Genomic DNA, 26,478 nt, shown 5'->3' on the forward strand with positions numbered 1-26,478 from the left:
ATCTTTGTGCTAAACTGATTTATGACTCACATTTAGCAAGTTTACAGGTCTTCATTAAATCCATTCATGTACTCACACCACTTCTGGTTCTATCTTACTTTGTTATAATACCAAACCTTTGTTTTGTTGTTGTTCATTTAAAAAATTTTGCTATTGATGTTTTAATCTTAATTATAATTTTGGTTAGCTACCTTAAATCATTTTTTAAAATTATGAAAGAAATAGACTCCAAATCCCACTCAATAAAAAAGGAGGAAGGAGCAAACATGGTGGCTGCGTACACAGGAATGGAGCAAGACTTCCAAGGTTCAAATTCCACCTCCTGGAGTCGTGAGCCATGTGAACCTTGGGCAAGTTACCAGATAACACTGTACCTGGTTTTTGTCGTGAAACGGAGACAAGAATTCCTACCTCACAGAGCTGTTTTCAGCTTTAAATAATATACTTAAAATTGTGCATTTATAACAGTGCCTGACACATAACAAATAGTCATATGTTAGCTGTGAGGAATTTATCTTATGCTTTGGTTTAATTTTAACATACATAGCTGAGTTTACAATCTAATGTCAACCAAAACAGACCAGCATTCCCATCATATCATCTAACAGAATGTTTGGACATGATGCTTTACAACAATTACTAGGAAAACTCTGATACCCTGAGATCTTATTTACTCCATTTTCTGCTGACAATATTATCAAAAATACAGGCATATTTCTTTAAGGGAATCTGAATATTGAAATCTGGACTTATAGGTTCAAGAATTCTTTGTTTTCTGTAAACATCTGAATATTCAAAAAATTTTTAAAAACAAAACACAACTTGTGCTTTACCACTGCCAGAAAGAATTTGAAGCAGCAAAATATTAAAATTCAAAGGACTTTTTTTTTTTTTTAAAGGCAAGAGCTACAGAAAAAGATGTACATTAAGAGAAGGGAGAAAAACTGTATCAGAATACATTGGTTAAAGGAAGTTACTGTAGTTGAAAACAGAACTTGATTTCCTCAGAGGGCAGCCAAAGCAAAGAGCGAAACATGAGAGGTATCCCAACTCTCTAATGACAGGAAGTTTGCCATTCATCAAGGAGAAACACCTCTTGTTTCTAAGCTAACAGAGCGTGTATGGAGAACTTTGTTCATGATGGTCAAGAACTTTGACAGCAGCTTAAACAAAAGTGGAGACAGCTTACCTTTGGCAAGTACCTTGTCTAATAGGAGAGTCTCAACCTAATGTCCAAGGCTACGTTCCTGATTCCACAAGCAGTGCGACCTCCCCCCCAACTTTTCTTCTCATAATCTCCACTTTAAATGGCAATTCTATTCTTCCAGTTGCTCAGGCCAAGTCATGCTTGACTCCTCTCCTTTTATGCCCTACATCTGATCTGCCAGCAATAATTGTCAGCTCTGTCTTCAAATATATCTAGGTTCTGGTCACTTTTCAAACCAGCTCCTCCACCACCACTTTGACCCATGCTGCCATCATTTCCTTCTAGGGTTACTGCAAGGGTCTAACTGGTCCCCCCATTATCACTTCAGTCTATTTGCATCTATAAAAACGTGAGTTGGATCATGTCACTTCCCTGCTCAAAATCCTCCTATAGCTCCCATCTCACTCAGAATAAAAGTCAAGCCTCAGGAGGCACTCCATGATCTAGTTTCATCCCTTTTCCTCTCTGCTCTTACCTATGAACTCCTCCCTTTCACACTACAGAGCTGCGCTGCCGTTTTGCCATTACAGCAATGTTCCAAGCACACTTTTCCTTCAAGACTATTGCAATTGCTATTCCCTCTGCCTAAATGCTCTTCTCCTAAGTGTGGTTTTCCCTTGCCCTCCTCTTTAATATTGCAAACATTCCACACACATCACCCATGACATTTTTTATCTCCCTTTCCTGCTTTATTTGAACCTTCAGCACTGTTCACTATCCATCATGCTGTGTCTTTTATTTTTCTTATTCACTTCTCTCTTCCCCACTAAAACATAAGCTCCATGAGAGCAAGGATTTTTTTCCTGTTAAATCACCCAGTGTGGCTTGGTGTGTAGCAGATATTCAAATACCTGTTGCAAGAATGTGTAGATAAAATTTGAGGGCATGGTCTTAAAGTATACTTATTTCTGAAAGTGGGAGTGGGAGACAGAGTAATATAGTTCACTAAGCAGTACTTTGGTGATCTGATATGCCACAGGGTTAATGCTTGGAACATAAATATGAAAGAATGGATCATAGATCTCTTAGCCAGTGGTCTCTAAAGTGGGATAGCACAAGATGATCCATCAGGATGAGGGGCCCAAGTGTTTAAATTGATATGCTAAATATAGTTCTAAGAAATAACGGATGGATTTTCACTGGTGCCCTCACTCAGTCTACGTGTCAGAAGATCATGCATCACCCATGGTTCTTGAGGTATCCTGAGGGAAAACTAGAGTAGGAGTACTCATGTTAGATGTAATTATATACTTATTTACATTATTATATATTCCTATCCTGTTTTACATATACCAGAATATTTTTAAAGTGGTAGAAGTAAGCAATGACAGCTTCAAGAAGATAGTCTGGTAAAAGACTCCTCCTTCTGGATATTTACCCTGTCTCACTTCATGACCCTAACATGTTTGATGAAGGGAAATTCCCTATACAAATTAAGGAACATTTAGATGGTAAAATCACTTTGATAAAAGAGTTAAGCCGTAAAGATGATCTTTCTTTCGAGTACATTTGGGAGACCTAAATACAACTTTTTCTCCTTGGCCAGAATACTGATATTCCCTTAATACAACTGAGTAACTAAAAGTGTTCCATTAGGCATCAACAAAATGACAGAACCAATATTCAAAATGCTTGAACAGAAAAACACCTAATGATTTAAATTACCTGAGTTTTCAAAACTTGAATTTGATAGGGGCGCCTGGGTGGCTCAGTTGGTTGAGCGACTGCCTTCGGCTCAGGTCATGATCCTGGAGTCCTGGGATCGAGTCCTGCATCGGGCTCCCTGCTCAGCAGGGAGCCTGCTTCTCCCTCTGACCCTCCTCCCTCTCATGCTCTCTATCATTCTCTCTCTCAATAAATAAATAAATATCCTTAAAAAAATTATTAAAAAAAAACAAACTTGAATTTGATAGAAAATGAACCAGACTTTTCATAGTTGGGAGGAAGGGGGAACTGAGGCACTCTGGGAAGAACATGAACCTTTCATGGTCAGTGAAGCACTGTTTCAAAGGTCTAGTATCCCACTCTTGCAGACAGCCAACTCCCTAGCAGGACTTTACCAAAGCTTCAATTATTCAACCACTAAACAAAGTTCCTTTATTAATAAGTCAGAGATGCTTTCCCAAGAGAACCAGAGATTTAAAGTGTTACATTAAATGCAAATTCTTCATCTATTTCAAGTGAATATTTTTGAAGTGGGGGGTAGATTTGTCCAAGAGTTTTCATTTCTGGTTTCCCACTCTCAGTTATGCAAAAACGAACTCACGGAGACAAATTCAAGTATCTATTTTGAAAAGTATTTACTTAGTTTGAATAAATTAATTGCAAATAAAAATTAGCTACAATATATAGCCTGAATAGAAATGACTAGAACAAATACAACACTGGACTTGATTTCCTTGCATTAGTCACAAAGCATGTGACTATCTAGAAAACTTCAAAATCAATTACATTTCTTTGAAAAGGGGGTAACAGCAGTTACGATACATCACAACTAGTAAACTTATAATACAAGTTTCCTGACATGCATTTCCTGAGTGAACCCAAATGACCATTTTTAAAAACAAGGAAATTTTGACAAGTTGAATTAAAGTAAAATAGTTCATGGCTTCTAAGCAACAGTTTTTTTTTTTTTTTAAACCAAAAGAAAATTCAGAACAGTATAGTAATAGTTATGATAAATTAAAGCTATACTACCACATACGAAAATTTGCTAGAGTCAATTATTACACAACTTGCGAACTGAAGGAAAAACAAATCAAAAGATTAAAAAAAAAAAGATTCTGTCTAATCTAAAAGTGTACTGATTTCTACAAGTGTCACAAAGGGTTTGATGTAGTGCAACTGTCTATACTTCCTTTGTGGTGCATTAAAAAAAGGGGAGGGGAGGGAGTGAAGAAACGTCTTCTTGCTTCTTTAAGCAAAGAACTTACTGGAATTAGAGAATAAACATACCATGCAAGTATGTTCCCCTACTCAGCTGTCACTGGTGCTCATCTGCCAACCAAACATTTCCTTGAGTCACATGGTGGCAACTCTCCTTAGGATTCAAAGCCCACAAAGTTAAGGCTGGTCTGCTAGGTTAAAAAAAAGGGGGGGGGCACTACTGTCATTGAACCCTTTATATCTCTCTACATTTCTTAATGCCTGGATAAGACCACAAACAGAATAATCAATTAAGTATTTCTTTTTCTAAAAGCAAATCAAGTCACTCTCCTCCTTGTTAATTTATGCTTTTTCTCATGAGAATGATTTTTTTTTCTAGAAACAGTGAACAGATGAACCACAGTTTATATCTAAAAAATAAACTTGCCAAATGTTGCTGATACTAAAAACAGATTAGTTATCATGGGAGAAAAATAGATAATCTAGATTAAATTGCATATTCAAAGGAGCATATAAAATGTTTCTTAGCATTAAGTTTTTGTTATATACTACACTTGAGAGAAACATTAAGAAAAAACTTTCCTGATTATATTCAATGTGGTTAAAAACAAACACCTCTTACACAATAATAATTAATATGAATTTGGTTTTACAAAGTATTTTAATTTACCAAATTCCATATTTAGAAGGGGGCAGGGAGAGAGGCTCTCTTGTCCTTCTTTCTAAGCTTGTAAATCCTTGAGCTATGCTTGCTAAACTACCATTCACACCGAAAGTGTGACACCATCGTTACCATGCTACTCTATCAAGAACATTCTAAGATGTTTTCTATAATAAAGATAAATAGAAAAAAGTTAATATACATGTTGCTGTATTTTACAATGTTTGCAACAAACTGTAAACTAACATAGTTTGAACCAACAGTACCCTCAGTTATATAAAACAATTTTCCAACACTGAGGATGGGTGATTCAAAAACACTAAAAGGAAGGCAACAAATTAGATTGCATCTTTTTATCCTCAAAATATATTTTCAAAACTCAGAATTCAAAGTCTGGTACTTTCAGAAATTCTTTTTCTTGAGTTTCCCAGATTTTTTGATCAGAAATTGTTACTACTTATTATAAATGTTTAAAAAAATTCTTCATCTTAATGCAAATGACCAGAGCAGAGAAACTGTGACATGGACAACAGGTTGGAAAACCCAACTCACTTAGCTTATAAATTTTATAATATAGTCCTGGAGGACAACTGTCTGTTAATCTAGAGGTCCTTGGAAAATAAGTCTGATGTAGCCTTGTTCACCAGCCAACTGATGTGCACAAAAGGGGCAGGCTGCATGAAAAGTATGAGTACCATGAGGAAGCGGGATCTGGGACCAATAGGCAGTTGTCTTTTCTGAACACACATGCCCACATGGGCTGAATGCATGGGTTGGAGGGCCGGCGTCCACATAAAATCCAGCTTCACATCCAAGCCACAGAGGGACATAGGGACCAACAGACCTACACATGGGACATTCACGATCTTTTCCATCACGTTCTTCTTTGTTTCCCCAGTTATGATAGCCATGTACATGGCCGCAGTTTAGATACACCCATGGTTGTTTTTCATCGACAACATCTTTCCTCTTCATACTAGGAAATGCTAGTGTGTTGAACCCTACAGGGCACTGAGGTCGTGCTGCATTGATTTCCTGTCTTAAAGCTTCTAAATGCTTCACTGTAGGAGTGTGGGAAAGGCCTTCTGCAGTACGCCACAGCAATGTTGCACCACAGAGGTCAATTAATGAGCCATCTTGTAACTGATTGGTTTCAATTTCCACCTAGAAGAAACAAGAATCAAAAAACATTCAACACTGTGTTCTCAATTTTTACATGAGAGTTTTGGTCTTACATGCTCCTTACTCAAGAATCGAGATTTCCTGTGATTGTTACTAAATGTAAGAAACTCTAATGGCAGTCATGAAAAATATAAGTTTGAAAATCAAGGATAAAATGTGGAGCAGGAACATATTTCTTTTCAGCCTTATAGTGAAGACTACTTATGATTAAAACATCTGGCTACTCAGTAAGTCTAATATTTCCCATATACATCATGGTCAAAGAGATATAAATAGAAACTACACAGTGCTATTTAATTTAGGAAAGCTTAGGTTTTGAAATATATTAACATAATATGAAAGAACAAATTTTTAAAGTGTCCTGATTGAAATATTAAGATATTACCCTCTAGTATAATATTTAGCGGTCAGACTTAGCACTCTTTGTCAGCATTTGAGAGTTTTGGGAATTATGTAATACATTCAGTCCAACTCACCCAATGTGTTTACTGGAGCTAAATAAGAGGCTACATCTCAATACTTACCATTTTTCCTCTCTGCTGAGCTGATCTGGTTTCCCGCAGGCTGAATACATTTCCACACACTGATATTTCTCTCCATATTCCAGGCTTGGAGTCTTCTGTGAACCCATTGCGTGGATGCATAACAAGAACGCCATTAGTGGTCAAACCATCCATCTGCCCATCTGATGTCTTCCACTTGGCAGCCTTCTCCTAGTAGCAATAAGAATAGTGAGCTTCCAGTTCTTTGTAATTTGGAAACAGAAGTGGTTAAAAATAATGCACCATTTAGGAAAAAGCTTTTTACCCCAAGAAAGATGTTTTTTGATGAGTCAAATCCTGCAGCATAAATCCGTGCTGTAAAGGGCGGATTCCGTTCACAGATGATTCTACAGGCAAATCTTGATATAGTGCTTTGCACTGACTGTGTATCAGAATTACTTTGGCTTCCAGGAACTGTGTCAGTTACCACAAAATCAATGGGACTTTCAGTCGACCGACCAATCTAAGGGAAAAAGAAATATCTATAAACCTATTGAAAGGAACACAGTGGAAAATCCATTCAAGAAAGGTACAAGAAGATGAAATCATTAAGCCTCTGAAATTTCTAAAGCTCAAACTTATACTTAACTCTGAGGGCATCTATACCCTAGAAAACTAATCTGTCAAACTTGTTCTGACATAATAATTATTTAGAGCATAGGAGTAAATGGGAACTTACCATCCAGAATATATGAAACCCTCAGGGAATGCAGAGTTTAGGATGGCTGAGATTCCTAGATGGCTGCAGATTTTAATTTTAACCCCTTTGGATGGAAATATGCCTACCATGTATTATTCTGCCTTCTTTAACAGAATATAGTGAACATACAAGTAAATCTTTTATGATGTCTCCAGGACAATAAACTATAAATACCATTTATATTACACTGAATGCAGTGATGTCTTCAGGTGCTATAAAGGTGTACAAGAAGGCTGATCCTTATGTTATGGGCTTACATAGCTTTCTTTGAGGTCTTATATATACTTTATATTCTCATGTGTTCTGTCAGGTTGTCAGCTATCACTTCTTGCTGTTGGGCATACTTGACTCTGGCAGCATACCCCTCCTCTAACTAGTCACTATTATTCTGCTGTGGGCTGAGAAACTAAACTTTAAAGGATAGCATTTCAAAAGGTTCTTGGTAAGTTCCTAAAGGATTCTCCAGGGAGCAAAGAAAAGGAATTTTAGTGCATGGCCTTTTGTGGCCTTTATTTTATAGGCCTGGATGTCCTTTTTATTTTCTTCCTGGTTCTTGGCCATATTTAAGAGAGACAAGGTTCCCAGATAAGAGTTCTGGTGGATGGGTTGGCAAATTAAAACATCTTCAGAGGTACTAGCTAGGAAATATATTAATTTTCATTTTGAAAGATGAAAGTTGAGAAGAAAAAAGGAAATAGATGACAGAACTGATTGTCACAGGGTTTTAAAGTAAACATTTAAAAATGAAAAGAAAAAAGGAAATCTGTGGAAGAGATGACAGACCTGACAAGTGTCACAGGGTTTTAAAGTAAACATTTAAAAATGATGAGTTCATTCATGTATTTGTTATAAAGTAGTATAAAATTGAAGGAAGTGGATACTGAGAAAAAACACTGACCCTCTACAACGATGATGACACTTCAAAGTCATTCTTTGCATAGTTGAGCCTCAAGAATTCCTCATAACCACACACTTTCGGATAAAATCCTTTTAGCATTTTTGTCCTATCAAGTATAAGTCTTTCTTTAGTTTGGATAGTTTTAGAAGAAAACTGGCTGGTTAACAAAAGGGACTGGATGTCCCTTTTCCTGCTTTTTAAGATAAGGATATACAAAGAAAATGGTCTCAGACTTTTGAAACTAAAAATATTTCTAAGAATAAAAGGCTATTTTAGATCTAAAAGATGTAGGCCCAGGAATGGATTGAGGATTGATTTTTTGAATCACGATATTCAGAAGTGGCATTTATTTGGGAGGAGAGATTGTTCCAAGAGAGTTGAGATTTGCTCTGGGTCTTAGAGGAGATTTAAGACATCAAAGCAATATTGGTCAAGACAGGTAAGAAGGAAGAAATCTTAAGTATCTATAAAGAGAAAAAACCTATGTGATCATGATCAGATGCCAAAATATAACTGTGCGTTAAGATAAATTTTAGTAATTCCTCTTCTAACTGCTACTATTAGCTTTAAAAATATAGATCTTATCATGTCATTCCCTCCCACTCTCATTAAAAACCCTAATGGTTCCTTACAGACTATCCAAACTTCTTAGTTTATTTCTGTAATAATTAGAAACTGACCTCACAATTTGCTTCCCACTGATCCAGCTTAATTTCCTATCATTGCTAATCACACGAAAAGTATATTCTAGCTACAAGCAACTCACTTGTCAATCTTCTACCACACTGTGTACTTTGCCATCTCTTTTGTCAGAATGCCTTTCTACTGGCTGGACTGACAAAATCCCTACTCAACTTGATTAAAAAAAAAATTCCGGGGCGCCTGGGTGGCTCAGTTGGTTAAGTGACTGCCTTCGGCCCAGGTCATGATCCTGGAGTCCCTGGATCGAGTCCCGCATCGGGCTTCCTGCTCGGCAGGGAGTCTGCTTCGTCCTCTGACCCTATCCCCTCTCAGGTGTTCTCTCTCCCTCATTCTCTCTCTCTCAAATAAATAAATAAAATCTTTAAAAAAAAAAAAAAGTCTGGATAAAAAGGCACTGCTATGAAGTCTTTCCCTCACCCTTCTTCAACCCAATCAGAAGCTTGTACTTCACATTTAGACTGCCAGTGTAGCATCTATGAATACAATCAACATGTAATGTCTTTATTTACTTCATAGTGTTAACCAATGCAGAGTTGGAGTTTGAACAGCTGATGAATTGAACAATAAACATTCTTGTTCAGTTTGGAAGGCAGGCAATCCCAGAATGATTATAAAACCAGTTCCTCAAAGACTGGCTAATTTATCAGGGTAGTTTTGGATATATCTCTGGTTTTTAATGTAGAAATGTTTGGATTTTCCATTGGTATAATGCTTTGTAGAAGGAGCATCATGACTACTACTTAGGAAAAACTCTCTATTCCTTTATGAAAAGGAAGAAAACAAAAATGGTGCAACTTATTTAAGGACCTTCATAAGATGGTAAAGACACTGTTCTAGAAATCAGAATGCCTGGTTTAACCCCAATTCTGCCCCCAACTAACTTTGTAACCTTTAACTCACAAGATTTCAGTAACTTTACTGACAAAAAATAAGGGGTAAACAAATTAATTCAAGGTATTTTCTGAAACTAAAATTCTAGTCTGGGGTCAAACATCTAGGTAGCATCTTGATTTTTAAAAAAGCTAATTAGGCATATTTATTTTAACTGGTTGTCAGCGAAATAAAATGTGGAAAATCATCCTAAAGCTTGTGTTAGGTTTTCATTAAGATCCCAACCTTCATCTTCATTAAGGGTGTTATTTATCTTAAATTTTTTTGGCAATAGCAAGAAAGATAAACATACATCCATTTTCTGATATTAGAGACACTATTCTAAAAAATTCAGTATTCTACTAGAAGGGCTGGGGCGGGGGGATAAGTGACCTCAATGAGAAATACTTTGCTATTGGTTATAATTAAAGACATCTCCAGGCCTTTAGATTTCAATCTTGATAAAAATAAAGAAAAACTGAAAAGTCATTGGGACAGTAATTGTAAGAGCAACATTATCAGGTACTTTATGTCCTATTTGTTTCCAAAAAATCCAGGGCTTTACAAAACCAAACAAGGGAGAAGACAGCATGGATTCTGTTTACATCTTTGGGTTTGACTGTTCTATCATCTATCAAGTTTATAAAAACATCAGCACTGGACTGGTACAAAAAGGAGAGAAAAAAAAACAAACCTTTTACCGCATTAGTAGCTTGGAGCAAATGTGTGCTGAAAAACAAGTCTGATCACAAACGTGATATGGACAATTAGAGACTGCCTGTACATTTTCCTACCTAGAGAGGAAGGTGGGAAATAGTGGCAAAAACGGTCATAAATATGTGCAGAATATTTCTTGGTTCTTTTTTTTTTTTGGATAATAGCTAACTGAGCTATTATTATAACCACTATTATTAATAGCTAAGTGTTTACCAGCTCCCTGGCCCAGCTTTGAGCACTTTACATGTACTAACAACACATTTAAGCCTCCTAAATGTCATATGAAGGAAGCTCTATTATCTGCACTTCATAGGAGGAAAGTGAGCCATAGAGTGGTTAAGTAATGTTTACCAGAGCCCATTTCTTAACCATGCTATGCTGACTTCTATATATGAGATTTAGAAATCAATATATATTTTAATGTAATACATGACTAAATAGGATAATCATGAAACTGACCACAGCAAAAGTCACTGACAATAGGTTTTCAACTTTTTTTTTTTTTTTTAAGACAAAAATAATTCAGATGTTATAGTACCTGAAACATATCAGTGTTGCTGTCATGAGTATATTCAACCACCACTGTCTGGGCCCGAGATAAGGTATATGATATGCTGTGCTGGTCCTTGTTGCTTATTGCCTAAGAAAGAAAAGATTAATAGCAAAAATTAGCTGGTAGGCCAATCAAATCAAATTCAAAAAAGAAAAGTAATCTATCACATGTTTGACATATTTTCCTCCCAAAATTTAAGGTAGAAATTAATAACTCTTCTGTAACCTCAGCTGTGACAGTAGTTACTCAGGTTGAGTGGGGTTTCAAGAATACCTTGAAGATGTTATACAATAAGAACATTAATTTCATTGTATAAAAACACTGTAAAATCTAGGTCTCCCTTATAAATATTTTAAATTATAAAGTAATCAAAATCAAAGCCCATGCAGAAACTGAAAATAGTACTCGCTCATGCTCTAATAAGGAGGAAATACAGAATTTTGCAAGATAAGAAGATTCTTATTTTTAAAGTAACTCGAAGAGTTATAAACAAGTTACCAACAAGCAGAGTTAAATGGTTTTCTTAATCATTCTGGGACTCTACAGGTGACAAACATTTGCCATATGCTGGGCAAATACAGAAAAATTCATCGGATGATTAAATATTACCAAAGGAAATGGACACAATGCTTACGACTGTATTTTTGACTTATCCCAAACTAAAACTAAAGACATTGCTAAAAAGAACTTTTCGGTTTTGTTTTCAGGCGTTTTCTATGTATATGAGTTGAAGATAATATCAGAAAGGGGGAAAACCTGAACAAAGGAAGTGGAAATAGGTTACGTAAAAGGAAAACAGATACAAAACAGATACAAAGACACAAAAGAATGATTATACAAAGCAAAGAAGCTAAATTCAAAAAATGTTTTTTTTTTAAAGATTTTATTTATTTATTTGAGAGAGAGAGAGCACATGAGAGGGGGGAGGGTCAGAGGGAGAAGCAGACTCCCTGCTGAGCAGGGAGCCCGATGCGGGACTCGATCCTGGGACTCCAGGATCATGACCTGAGCTAAAGGCAGTCGCTTAACCAACTGAGCCACCCAGGGGCCCTGTTTTTTTTTTAAAGATTTTATTTATTTATTTGACAGAGAGAGAGCACAAGTAGGCAGAGCGGCAGGCAGAGGGAGAGGGAGAAGCAGGCTCCTCACCGAGCAGGGAGCCGGATGTGGGGCTGATCCCAGGAGCCTGGGATCATGACCCGAACCGAAGGCAGACGCTTAACGACTGAGCCACCCAGGCGCCCCCAAAAAATGTTTCTTAATTAGAACATTGGCATTATAAAACCTTACTTGGTTTCAATTTGTAGGTAATCTGTAATAGATAAAGCCTTAAAATAATAGCTTTAAAATTAATTAAGGCTGTGGAATTTTCAAATATTTAAAGAGAATAAATAAAACACCTGGGTACCAACTACCCAGCTTTATCAAACCATAACAATGCCATTTTTGCTTCTGGTTTCTTAAAAGAAATTAAATTCAACAGCAGTGTCAAGGCTGCTTACATGTTTCTCTCACTCCCCTATCTTCATAGAGGTATACAACACCTCATTAACACAATGTAGATCATTCCCATGCACGTTGTTGATGTTTTTAAAATAAACATTATATAATTGTTTTATAGATTTTAAAAACTATAATTACTTTAATTAGCATAAAGCAATGATTTTCCAATCAAATACTGCCCAAAATCTTGGAAGTAATTATTCTTTTTTTTTTTAAGATTTTATTTATTTATTTGACAGAGAGACCCAGGGAGTGAGGGAACACAGCAGAGGGAGTGGGAGAAGGAGAAGCAGGCTTCCCACTGAGCAGGCAGCCTGAGGCGGGGCTCGATCCCAGGACCCCAGGATCACGACCTGAGCCGAAGGCAGACGCTTAACGACTGAGCCACCCAGGTGTCCCAGAAGTAATGTATTCTTAATGGCTAAAGGGATTTAAAAACACAGGTTTTTGTGTACTTTGAGATTGTAATCTCTGGCTTTTTAGCTATTAAACCTAGTCTTAGATTAAGAATAAGAACTATGTCTAGTTAAATTCTCACTGGACTGAAAGGCGGGGTTCAACCTTATCCCAGATGACTGCCAGAATAGGGTATTTTAGAAATAGGGATCATAACTATTTTCCCTCTGCTAGTGGTTCTCAACCAGAGGTAGTATTAGCTGTGAAAGGGGCACCTGGAATTATGTAGGTGCATTTTCTGGCTGTGATTTGCAGGCTTACATGGCATTAGCGGTTGGGGACAACATGGGAGACAACCCTGCACAGAGAAGTGGCGTACCCCAAATGCAAGAGCACGCTGCAAGGGCAGTTCTGGCACAGAGCTCCTCGGCCTGGGTCATTAGCTTTCACTCACTCTCACCACCTGCTTAGCACAACACTTCTCTGCAAAGGAGCAAAAAGAAACACTTAAAAAGAAACTGTCCCTTTTCTATATTCACTGGGTCTCAAACAGTAATAGAGGAGGCCTCATCAAGACATGAGGACTGTTCTAGTCACCATGCTGGATACAAAACAAATTCAATTAACTTCAGGGATTGGAGCTATGACCTAAAGCAAGCCACCATATGCCAATTTCTCTCTTGTTTAACTTACAAAGATATACCTCAGATGGTAAAATATTAATGCACATCCTGGGGCTACCTAGCTAAGGATACAATTACTTCCAGAAGCTGAGAGACTCTTTGTAATTTTAGTCACTCAACACAATATCAAATACAAATTCTGTGTTACAAAATTGAAAGTAGAGGAATTCACAGAAATGGGAAGATTTAAAATTCCCTCTAAATTGTCTTTCACTCCAGGAAAAGCCTAAGTGTCCCGAAATGATGGCTCAGGTTCTGGAGATTTTGGTAGGGAGAGAAAAAGGAGCTAAAAGCATTAAATATGCTGGGAGACTGAGAAGTTATACTGTAGATACAACTGGGTATATGCTTTTATAGTTTTGGTTCAATTTAATAGTTAACTGAGGTCCATTTTGTTCAAGGCACTATGTTAAAAGCTTTGAGGGTCATAAAACAAGCAAACAAAAAATAAGAGCATACACAGAATCTTTGATAAAGATCTCTTGTAAGAAGCACACAATTAAACCCTTAGTTTAAAAAAATCACCTCATCCAAACAATGCTTCTAGTACCTGAGTACTCTTATTATATACTACATTCCTTGCTCAGCCCAGGCAAGGCCCCTCTAGTAACAGTGGAAACTTCCTACTTCTCAGGGTAGACAGCTGTATAATTCTAAATACTAGATAAAGCCCTGGTCCCAACGTACCTTTTTAAAAATTTCTTATTAAAAGGGAATGTTTCTTTCTAATTTCCACCCACTGATCCTGGTTTGTCATTTAAAAAAAAAAAAGTCTGATGCCCTTCCATATGGCAGCCCTTCAAATATGGTCTCCAAAGTGTCTGCTCCCATTGAAACAAAAGGGAACTTCTGGTACAGAATGTGAAGGGAACGCTAGAGAACAGAAACAACATGTACAAGTGTTTCAATTTCTCAAGTTAACTTATTTAGTTTAATTTGGGTTTGTTTGCTTTTTACCTTTGCAGCCTGAGGAGTACAAGCAATATGCACAGTGCTGGGCTTCACCCCATTTGCCTTAGGTCTTTTAAACAAAGCAAACCTACTTTTCCTTCTTCCTCTATCACCGTTTGGGAGCGATCCATTGTACCTGATGGGAGGGAAAAAAGTGTAGGTGATCTCTTGTAAGAACCGCACAATTCTGAAATAAATGCTTTATTTTGCTTTACAATATGGATCAATCTTCAATTAATCATCTATTAGCACACTGTAAGTATCTCAAATTCCCTTCAGTAATTGCTGATCCCTAGACCAGCTGTCTAAGCATGAAACAAAATGAGATTCTGGTTACACTCCCAGTCACAAAGAAGTATTTTTTGGATTATAAATAGCCTTAAATTATCTGTATTTTTCTTTCCTCTTTTATTCAAGATAATCAAGAGCTGATTAATGGCATATCTGATGCCTTATTCTATGTTTTTTAAAAGTGAATGTTTGCCTGTGCTAATACAACCTTTAAAAGTACAGTATGAATTGTCTAAAACAATCTCCTTTAATTGTCAACTAAATACTTTAAATAGCTTAACGTCTGAAATTTTCAGACTCATTTGATAAGTCTGATAAGTCTTAGGACTTGAATGTGCACATACACATTCATATTATATTGGCAAAACTTATCCAACTGAGATGCCTGCTAAATAGTGACTAAACATATTTTTGTCGTTCAGATCTTATGACCACTTCTCCATGATACCATATACATGTGCTGAAAATAAGCAAGTAAGTGAGGACTGGATAGGAAAGAAGTTCACAACAAAACATTTGGGTGTTTACCATGTATTAGGCACTACTGGGTTCTCTACCATACAGCACCTCATTTAATTCATCCTCATAAAAACTCTTGAGATTGGCATCACTCAACTTTTACAATTTGGAATTTAAGTTACTCCTCAGGGGAATAGAATTCCTTAGAGGCTCAGAGAAATTAAGTCATTTTCTGAAAGTCACACAAGGGACAATGGAAAAACTAGAATCTGAATCCAGGCGTTTGTGTCAGGCTTTTTAAAATTCTTCATTGCTTCATTTTGGCATAAGCAATGGCTTAATAATAATCTCTCCTCATTCACTGTTCCCTTCCCCCTGACAAAATCTTTGGTTTGTTTCCTGGTCTCTCATTTATAGTTGGTCAATCTGAGGGAAAATGAGGCACAGACCAGGGACAATTTTGAGGTTGTAGGAGAATGTGATTGTAAAATGGCCTACATTAGTGGCTGACAAGGAAGAGAAGGGACTTTACACACTGCCATATGTAGAAATTATACCGATCCTTTAAAAAATTAACACACTGATTTCTGTTGGACAAAGCCCTTGCCGATCTTGCTAGCCTTGCTGAGAGTTCAGAGTCACACCCCTTAGTTAATACAGTACTAATTCTAGGCTGTGTGTTGCCACCAGCCCCATTTTGGGTCCTGACTGTTCTGTCTGCCTAGTTATATGACTTGTTTCCCTCCTGGGGATATACTCTCTATTCCCAAACATTGTGTTTCTGTAGCTCAAAACTATTCTAATAAAGTAGTAACAACATCAAACTGACAACCTTATCCAGCTTTATTTTTCCTAGAGGACTGGAAAGAAGTATTATTTGTATTTTAAGACACCAAGTGCCAGATACAGAGACAACCATTATTGCCAAGGATTAACTGAGAAACTTCTGGGCTAAGAAAGGCAGTTTAAACCATATAACTAAATTTTAAATTCCAGTCTTCAAATGACTCAGATTTCCTGGTAGAAGAATTTAACTTTGAATAATTTTTGGTAGTTAAAAGTTGTTTGTCATTAATACCTTAAGATCTATGTGATGTGAAGTTGGTAACATTGTAGTTACTATATAATTTTCTAATCTTTTAAATTGTTTTTGAGAAAAAAGATTTTTAGGTCTCAAAGAGCCTGAGATGATCTTGTCTGTCATTTTACCGAAGAGGAAACCAAGATCCAGAATGGTGAAGTGACTTGCCCAAGGTCATGTAACTAGCAATGTTGGAATAGGCACTGGAATCTAGCATTCCTGACTTCTAGTCAAGCTCATTAACTCCATATTATCTTCCGACTTTCTCTTACTCTCTGCTCTGAAACAAGGGACATATTCTCACTTAAACAAGACCTTGTACCAACCTGACTCTAAAACATGTTGTTTTAAATGTCTAAAGTCATATAATTGTTCCTAGAGCTGTTTTCTAGACAGAAGAAAAGAAACATCAGGGGGAAAGTAAAATTTGCAATTTCTAGTTTCTGAAATTTCTAGCTAATAGACTATATTGTGTCTCTGTTTTGACAGTTAATGCAAGTTTTAGACTGAATAAACGGAATCATCTGTTCCTCATTCTTTAGATTGCGTCTGTGTAAGTTGTATGGATGAGAATACGTAGGAAGCAAATGAGCAGTGAGATTCTGGGCTTCAGAGTCATCATATCTTTAGCCTGTACAACTCTATCACATGAAGAATAGGACCATAAGCACAAAGCAACAACTACCTCAGAAGGACAAAGGAACAAATAAATACTAACCTACATGAAATGACCTAAACGGGGAAGGGATTTTGGTAAAGTCAGGTGAGGCAAACTTTTCTAAATGATGGGATAGGGAAGACAAATGGAAAAATTATATGACTTTAGACATTTAGACTGTACATTTTTCACCTTTAAGAAGCTTTATTCTTTCTGGGGTAAGGGTGAGGCAAAGTTTATGCATATGTGAGCACTTACAAGAGATGGCATAAAAATGAGGATTAGAAGAGTTTCTTGATTTTTTTTTTTTTTTTAAAGATTTTACTTATTTATTTGACAGAGAGAAACACAGTGAGAGAGGAAAAACAAGCAGGGGGAGTGGGAGAGGGAGAAGCAGGCTTCCCACAGAGCGGGGAGCCCGATGCAGGGCTCGATCCCAGAACCTTGGGATCATGACCTGAGCCGAAGGCAGACGCTTAACGACTGAGCCACCCAGGCACCCCAAGAGTTTCTTGATTTAACATTATCAATATTATTTTGAGGTAATATTATCCTGTAGCTTTAAATCATTTTTGGACATAGATAGGATATACAATCTAAAAAGTAATTTTAACCTAGATGTCAAAGTTACTATATATTATTCAATTTTATGTGTCATCAGATGGAGAAAACTTACCCTAAGACAATGAGTTCACCATATTTTACTGGTGCTTTGGATGGATGATTTTCTTGATCAGGAGAAAACATGAGCTTGGCTGTCTTTCTCAAATCTTTGTTCACTGGTCAGGAGCCTTGGGACACCTTTTGCATTATCTCCTAGAGAAAGTTTTCATTAATAATGTGAACAATGAATTTCAGTTTAAATAAAGATGTTATTTTCTAGCAGTCCTTGTGAACACAATATTATGCAAAGTTATCATATAATATACAAAGTGTATGACATTTTCCCCAATAGTGGTTATATATTTGGTCCAACTGTTTAAATCGTTTAAAAATATAAATTTGGTAACTTCCACTTCTAGGAAAATGGAGTAGGAGTATTTTTCCCTATTATTTCCACTAACTACAACTACAAACTCTGGATATTATATATAAAACATAAGAAGATTCTGAAAAGTAGAGAGAAGATAGACCAGCTAGGGACCTTGGGGCACAAGGAATTACACAGTGCTGAGTTTCTCTGGGTTTTCTTTATGCTTAATATATCCCAGATTAAGAGCTGAAGAATCCAGCAACCTGGAAATGTCAACTGGCCGAGACAAAAAAAAAAAAAAAATCCACCCAAAAGCTTGCTCTCTCTAGTTAAAGGAGTGAGAAAGGGGCTGCCTTAGCAAGAGAAATAACTTTTGACAATAACCACTCTACTGTAGCCAAACACCACAGAAAACACTGGCCCTACCACTGCCTATACAAGCAAGAGCCAAGTGGGGAGCCTAGATTTCCACCTCATGAGGCCGTAAGGAAGAAACCTAGCCCCCCGCCCCCAACCAGGGTATTGTCAGGGCAGCCAAGTAGGGAGCCAAGACTTCCACCCTGCTGGTTGGTAACATGCCCCCACCTCTACTCTAGCAGTGTCAGGGGAGCCTGGACTTCCACACTCACTTGGCAATAACAAGGATTCCCTTCCCTTTGGGTGTCAATGAAGGCTGACTAGGGAAACTGGACTTCTATGTCTATTTGGCAGTAATAAGGAGGCAGCCACTATTCCCTAGCCAAGGCAGTGACAGAAAAAGACACTGGAAACAGTAGGTGTAGATAACATCCAGAGTCTCAGAACATAACACCAAAATGTCCAGGTTTCAACAGAAACCATTCATTGTATTAAGAACTAGAAAGATTTAAGACAATGCAAAAAGATAATAAAGACAAAAGCTGAGATGAGAGAGATCAGAATTACCTGAAAAGGATCAGAATTACCTGAAAAGGATTTTAAACCAATCATGATAAAAATGTGAAATGCTTTAATAAACAACTGCAAACATATCTGGAACCAAAAAAAAAAGTCTGGACAAAGAAACAAAAATTTAAAATAAGCTCACTTTTTAGGATGGGCTTACCAGCAGAATAAAAGGGACATTATAAAGAATCAGTGAACCAGAAAAGAGAAATTACTTAATCTGAACAATAGAGGGAAAACAGACTAAAAGAAGAAGGAGGAGGAGGAGAAGAGAAGGAAAGGAAAGGAAAGGAAGAAAAAGAAAATGAAGAAAGACCAGAGCCTCATGGACCTGTGGGACCGCAGCAAAAGATCTAACATTTGTATCACTGGAACCCAGAAAGAGAGGAAAGAGAGTAAAGCTGAAAAAGTATTCAAATACTGGCTGGAAACTTGCCAAATTTGGGAAGCGAAACCACACAACCACAGATTCAAGAAACTGAACAAACCTCACAGAGCATAAACCTGAAGAATTCCATGCCAAGATACATCACAGAAGCCAGAAGAAAGTAGCATATATTTTTCAGGTGCTGAAAGAAAAGAACTGTCAACCCAGAATCCTATGCCCAGCAAAAATGGAAGGGAAATCAAGACAGTTTCAGGTGAGGGAAAATTAAAGAGAATTTGTTACCACAGATCTACTCTATCAGAATGGCTAGCAGAAATTCTCTAAGAAAAATGATAAAAGAACCCTGGAACATCAGAAAAGAAGAAAAAACATGGTAAGTAAAAATACAGGTAATACAATAAGCTTTCCTTTTCTTGAATTTCTACAGTATGTCTGAAAGTCAAAGCAAAAATTATTAACACTGTCTGATGTGGTTTCAAATATATGTAAAGGAATATTTAGGACAATTATATATGGCACACCTGGGCATTTATCCTAGAGAAATGAATGAAGACTTATGTTACAAAACCTGTACATGAATGTTTATAGCAGCCTTATTCATAATAGCCAAAAACTGGAAACAATCCAGATGTTCTTTACTGAGTGAATGATTAAACTGTGGTACATCCATGTTGTGGAATAGTACTCAGCAATAAAAAGGAACACACTACTGGTATATATGAAATAACATGGCTGAATCTCTAGAGAATGATGTTGAGTAAAAAAAGCCAACCTCAACAGGTTACAAAAATGATTCTATTTATGTAACACTCTTGAAATGACAGAATTATAGAAATGGGAAACAGATAAATGCTTGCTAGGAGTTAAGGAGGGGGTGGGAGTAAAAGGGAAGTGGGCATGGCTACAGAAAAACAACAGAAAGGACCCCTGTGGTGATGGAAATGTTCTGTATTTTTACCAATGTCAATATTCTGGTTGTGATATTTTACTATAGTTTTGCAAGATATTACCATTGGAGGAAACTGTGTAAAGGATACACAGAATCTCTCTTTGTATTATTTCTTGTGACCACATATGAATCTACAATGATCCCAAATTAAAAAGCTTAATTAAGAAATATAAATTTGACACACATATGAAAAACAAAATATTTCTGATAAGCCAGAAAAAATGCTACAATAAATAATCCCCATAATATTATTATGATTATTTCATCAGCAGCTTAATGGGACCAGTTATTTCCTATATCTGTTCTCTCCATGGTCTTCCTGTTAGACCTGTTACAAAGGTTTTTCACAACAAAACTCTTACTAGCTAACCCATGACAGTCTCCTGATTTTATACTTCCATCAACAAGTTCCATAGGAAACTAATGAATGAAAAATGCCTATTTGTATTTTTCTATAGTACAGTGAAATACAGCCTCTATAGCAGCACTTTTGGAGAGAAGGCAAAACAGACTATTTGTAGCCCAATGAGTAAGAACAAGTAAAAGGAAAAAGCTTAGCCATTTGACCCTCTTTTATCCGTTGTAACTGACATACACATTTAAACCAGCAATTCAGACACACTAATTTTTATCGTTAGTAAATTTAAAAAACTTATTAAATTATTTTAAATAAATAAAACATGCTTAAGAACTATTAAAAAAACACAATCCCTCCATACAAATACTCTATAAAATCCTCTCATCTCCCCAGAGAAATGTTTTATTTCAGTAAAATAAACTATACTGATCATATCCTCCATTTAGAAAAAGAAATAATATGAAGCTAACTAAAACCTTCAATGTAAAAATTTAAGAGTTCTAAAACAAATTAATTCAGGGGCACCTGGGTGGCTCAGTCGTTAAGCGTCTGCCTTCGGCTCAGGTCATGTTCCCAGGGTCCTGGGATCGAGCCCTGCATCGGGCTCCCTGCTCTGCGGGAAGCCCGCTTCTCCCTCTCCCATTTCCCCTGCTTGTGTTCCCTCTCTTGCTGTGTCTCTCTGTGTCAAATAAATAAATAAATTCTTAAAAAAAAAAAATTAAATTCAAATTAACCAAAGAACAGTTTTGGTTCCATATTACAAGACCTTCTGATCTATATTAAATCAGACTTTACTATACAAACAAGATTATACCCTCTTACTCCCCCCTCAAAGAAGCATCCCATTACAAAAAGCTAAGCAAAGCTTAATTAGAAGCTTTAACTGTGCTTTTCTTGTTAGACAATTAAGGTACTGCCATCAAACACAAAAACATTGCTTTGATACATTTCTGACCAAGAATAGCAAGAATTAAAAATGTAATAACAAGAATTAAATTTAAAGTTTAAATTAAATTTTAATAATGTGGCTTTTCTTGATTTGTACTCCCATTTAGAGTTACTTTCTATTTTTAGGAAATGATAATTCTCCATTTATAGTAGTAAAATGTTCCTTTTAAAAACACTTATTTAAAGAGGTAAGTCAATTTAATAGTATTAAATAGTATCAGTAAGTACACAGATATGGCTGAAATCTGAAAGTGATAAATGTGAATGCCCATATTTGGCTGATACTCGTGTATAGCAGGGCTAGCAAATATTAGCTTATGTTCTAGTTCTAGCTCTCTTTGAACAAAGCAATGTTCCCTCATCTCTAAAAATGATGAGACTAAAGTAGAATGAAGAGAATTTTGGAGCTGTAAAAAATACGAGACCATCTGGTTCTAACATAAGAATTTATAAGTAATGTACATTTAGGACTATAGATTTAGTCCCATCACCTCGATAGCAAAAGAACAATTTTTAGCTTTGACAAGTAACTGGGATAGGGCTAGCATATATCCACCATACAGACCTTGGCCAAATTAGCCAAGAAAAACAATAGATTTCCAATTATACTTATTTTTACTCTGCTTAGGTCCCTTAGAAGGCCTGATTTTGGGTATTTTATCAGTGATATCAAAGTTTCAATACAGGAACACACTCAAACTTGGCTTTTATTTCTGTATCTAATAATCTGAAACCTATAATAATCAAACACTTTAGTAGTACTGTTTATACACTTAAATGACCCAAGATAAACAGTTTTCTTAAATTCAAAATGGCATATAACCAATGATCTATAACTGGAATTCTTAAACTATGAATAACATATGCTATGACAACTACTTCTCCTGGAACCTTTCATTGCAATTCTAATACATGTTTACATGTGTTTGTCAGAAAGAATTGTTAGAATCTTTACATGTTCTGAAGAGTCATGATTTTTACAGTGGTTTAGAATCTGTAACAAAGCTAAGTTGCTAGATGGTGCTCCTGTACCCACCCTCCTTGTATATTCTCTATATTTAAAATCTGAATAAAATATAGAATTCTTCAAAATTAATTCCTAAAGTCATTCCTAAATTCACTTGAGACCGTGAAATGGGTATCTATATAAAGTATATTCTAATGCCTCAATTACTAGCCCCACCTGTTGATATTCAATTAAGTTAGTTGGTCTGACCTCATATATTCATTTCTTTCCCAATGTGATGATCTAACAAAAAGAATATTAAATAGCACCATTAATTCTACCTGAGACTGGAAAAAAAGGATAGCAAAAAATCCTACTAATAATAAGGCTGTTTTCTATAATACCTATTATTTTAAAACTCTGCTTGATCCTTAGAAAGTAAGCATGTTCTCATCAGCAGGGACCTTCCCAAGTTAAACAAATTGTTTTAAAGAAACACATTCAAGAATATTATTTTCTGTGTAGGCTTGGAAAACATAAAAAATGAGCCATAAAATATATATTTCTTAGAAATAGTCTCATTAAATTTGACTGATAAAGGATTCTAATCGAAGAGTTGATACAAAAACAATTGTACTTGGCCTTTAAGGCCAGTGAAGTACAATTGTTTTTGTATCAACTCCTCCCAAAGGAATGACTTTCTAGAACATATAATTGTCAGTTTCACTTAAAGAAGGAAAACTGGGAAATCAATCTTCGTTCAAATTGCTCCCTCAACATGTTTTTTTCTTTTATTTACATTGCACACAGCCTTTTGCTTACTACCTACTAAACACAAGTATAAAATTCCTGCCCTGAAAAATAAAAAGAAGCAAAACAAATACTAAACAAAGAACAAAACTGATCTTACATAGATGTTTACATAATCTTTTTAAACACTTCTATTTTGGTGGGGAAGTGAGTAGGCACAAAGGGTTGCAGAGGAAAAAAGAAAAAAGGAAAATGTTTTAAAACATGAAATGCTTCTTTATGGTGAAAAATGGTGTGGACTGCATATATTATCTCTAATGAAACAGATTCCCATCTACACTAGAGTTCCCCTTTGGCTGATTTCAAAAGGATGACTCAAACAGAACTGTTTTGGTATATTTGTGGTGGAGCCGTTTTATGAAACCAATTAAGCTATGATTGAAGGGAGGTGAATTTATAGCAGTTTCTTGATAATAAGAGTGAAAATCTAATCACCTTCTTCCTTTTTTCACAATCAGCAGGATTAATAAGCAGCATTCTTCCATAAAAAGAAAGGAGAGAAGAAACAATGGAGCCTGCAGGAATATGAGGTTACAATACTGCCCGTCAGTGACTTTAAACTTTTTAATATGCAATGGAGGAAGTGAAGTCCGTGTTCCCCTTCCCAAAATACAGGGCACCCCCTGTGCGAACACCTAGTCTTTCCCATCAGGACAGCCCAAATGACATGCTGATACTTATAGGGACAACATATTTTCATCCTGATGGGAAAGCAGTTAACATCTTTCACACGGACAGTATTTGCTCCTCGAAACTAGGGTTTCTCAACCTTGGCACTACTGATATTTTGACATTGTGGGGTAGCTGGCCTGTTCACTGCAGGAGGTTCAACAGCACTCCCAGCCTTTACACCCCAGAGGTACCAGGAGCATCCCTAGTTGTGATGATCAAAAATGTCCCACCTTCCCACCCTTCACCCTGTGAGAACCACTGTTCTAATCTCAAATTGAGGATGACAGCTTGTTCTTAGGAGGGGAATTTCCCCTATTTTTGGCATAGTGCTTGGCACATAGTAAGATATTTAATAAATGTTTGCTTTCTTACCTCATCATACTGATGTCTTAAATGGTTATTACTAAGCCTTGTGTTAGTGAAGGCAATGGCTTTGAAGGTAGCTGTAGTTTCAGTGTTTTATTAGAATCGGTAAGTGGCTGGAAGCGAAAATTGAAGAACTATCATCTTACCTTGATGGTGATTAATTATTAATATTTCTGTGCATTTAAAATATTTTAATATTGTAGCAGCCTCTCTTAAGTGGTGGAAGGAAAGGGACTGGAGCTGGGGTGGCCACTCTAGTCTTATAGGCCAGTGCTGGGTAGCCTGACATTTAGAGAAAGGCTAACCTGTGAAGGCCAGATAAGCAAATATCTTCTTGACCTAGGGGGCCCATAACTGGAGAAATTAAAAGCAAGTTTTGGAAAGCATAGGGGAATCTTTTTAAATCAAAAGGGGTGTCAACTTGAATCAACCTTGGATTAAAGTCTATCTTGCACTTGCACAGAATGTTAATTAGCAAAGAGCTTTCACATAAGGTTATTTTATTTGACCCTCACAAAAGCCCTGTGAATTAGAAAAGTCTTATTAACTCCATTTTCCAGATAAGGGAACTGAGTGTGTTAATCAGAAAGGCCACTGACTGGGTTCAAGGCCAAACAGGTAATTATCTGGCAAAGCCTAGAACTGAGACCCATATATTAATTCAACATATATTAACTCATTTATCCCCATTTTATAAATGGAGAAACTGTGGCTCCTAGAAGTTAAGTAGCCTGGGTTTTCTGATACCGCAAATCAAATCCCATACATGACTGGCTGGGACTAATTCCTAAATAAGAATAGGCTGCCCCTACTATGGGATCATTTAGGAGAGAGACTAGAAAGTATACCTGGGTAAAATAAACTAAACAAGTTACACTCCAATATAGACTAGTAACAACTATGCAACTATGACTAGTGTTTTTTGAGATTGTTTGAAACTGTGACTTCCTCACTGCTCACTGTGTTTGTCAATCCTGTTTGCTGGTAGCGACCAACAATAAAAACTTCAGTAAATGAAGTGGACTTTGCATGGTTGTTTAAAAAATGGAAAGGGAGACAGGAACCCAACATGAGAAGCAGGGTATTTCACTAAGGCAAATTCCTGGTACCATCGGAAAGAAAAACACATATTGGAAGTAAGTTAAGACAGCTTATGGACAGAAGCCTTCATGTACTCTCTAAAAAGTAACAACCAAGAAAAAACTGCAGGGCAGTATTCCTGATCGGCTGACCTCAAATGATCACTTAATTCCCTACACATAGAAATGTATTTTAAAAGACACAAATAAGGCCTCAAACATTTTTACTGTCTCTGCCCATACTTGGCCTGTGTGCAACCCTTTCATATTACCAAAGTTCCTAAAATGAGAATATGCTTCTCAAAAAGCAAGACTAGAAATTCCCTTAGGTTTAACCACTAAAATCCCAAACAAAAGTCTGCAGAAAGCAGCAAATTCAGTGGGATTTGACAGCTATTTGGAACAAAAACATCGGATAAGAGTATATTCATGGAAAAGTCCATCATTTTCTAAAGTCAGCACTCAACACTGGCAGTCAACTCATGCTTATGCTACCTTTTTTTTTTCATAGTGGCTAAAACTTAATGGGTTCTGTCCCTGTGCCAAGCACTGTTCTAAGCACTTTACATGTATTGACTGATTTAATCCCAAGAACAACCTTAATGAGGTAGGAACTATTACAACCCTTACTTTATGGATAAGAAAACTAAGGTTCCAACTCAAGCTCCCTATTACAGGCTACATGTTACATGCTATTGTCCCAACATGGGAATAAAGTAATACTGACTAGCCATTTTAATTTTCTCAGTAATTCAATTAATTGTTTAAAGCTGAATTTAAAAGTCCCTTGGATAAAATTTAAACATGGAAAAAATGAATAAAATGGTTTCTTTCCAAACTTTATTTTTTTAAAGATTTTATTTATTTATTTGACTAAGAGAGACACAGCGAGAGAGGAACACAAGCAGGGGGAGTGGGAGAGGGAGAAGCAGGCTTCCTGCGAAACAGGGAGCCTGACGCGGGGCTCGATCCCAGGACCTGGGGATCATGACCTGAGCCGAAGGCAGACGCTTAACGACTGAGCCACCCAGGCGCCCCCCAACCACTTTAAATGTATACTAACCCATGAAATAAAAAAAAATGGAACACTGAGCCTATCGTCATCTTTTTATATTCCAGCAGTTA

General features: G+C 36.5%; 1 protein-coding gene across 1 annotated transcript in view; it reads right to left on the reverse strand.

Annotated features, from left to right (window-relative positions):
* Window positions 1-3,482: 3,482 nt before the first annotated feature.
* Window positions 3,483-26,478, reverse strand: part of PELI1 (pellino E3 ubiquitin protein ligase 1) — a 57,995-nt gene continuing 34,999 nt past the window's right edge. The window contains exons 2-7 of the mRNA XM_081833598.1: window positions 17,617-17,756; window positions 14,458-14,587; window positions 10,904-11,005; window positions 6,744-6,941; window positions 6,461-6,649; window positions 3,483-5,918 (exon numbers count right to left, since the gene is read on the reverse strand). Coding sequence (XP_081689724.1) covers window positions 5,352-5,918; window positions 6,461-6,649; window positions 6,744-6,941; window positions 10,904-11,005; window positions 14,458-14,587; window positions 17,617-17,687 — 1,257 coding nt within the window. The 5' untranslated portion in view covers window positions 17,688-17,756 and the 3' untranslated portion in view covers window positions 3,483-5,351. The remainder of the gene's footprint in view (window positions 5,919-6,460; window positions 6,650-6,743; window positions 6,942-10,903; window positions 11,006-14,457; window positions 14,588-17,616; window positions 17,757-26,478) is intronic.

The sequence above is a fragment of the Leptonychotes weddellii genome, chromosome 10 (genome assembly GCF_054177405.1).
Source record: "Leptonychotes weddellii isolate Sample4059 chromosome 10, ASM5417740v2, whole genome shotgun sequence".
NCBI lineage: Eukaryota > Metazoa > Chordata > Mammalia > Carnivora > Phocidae > Leptonychotes > Leptonychotes weddellii.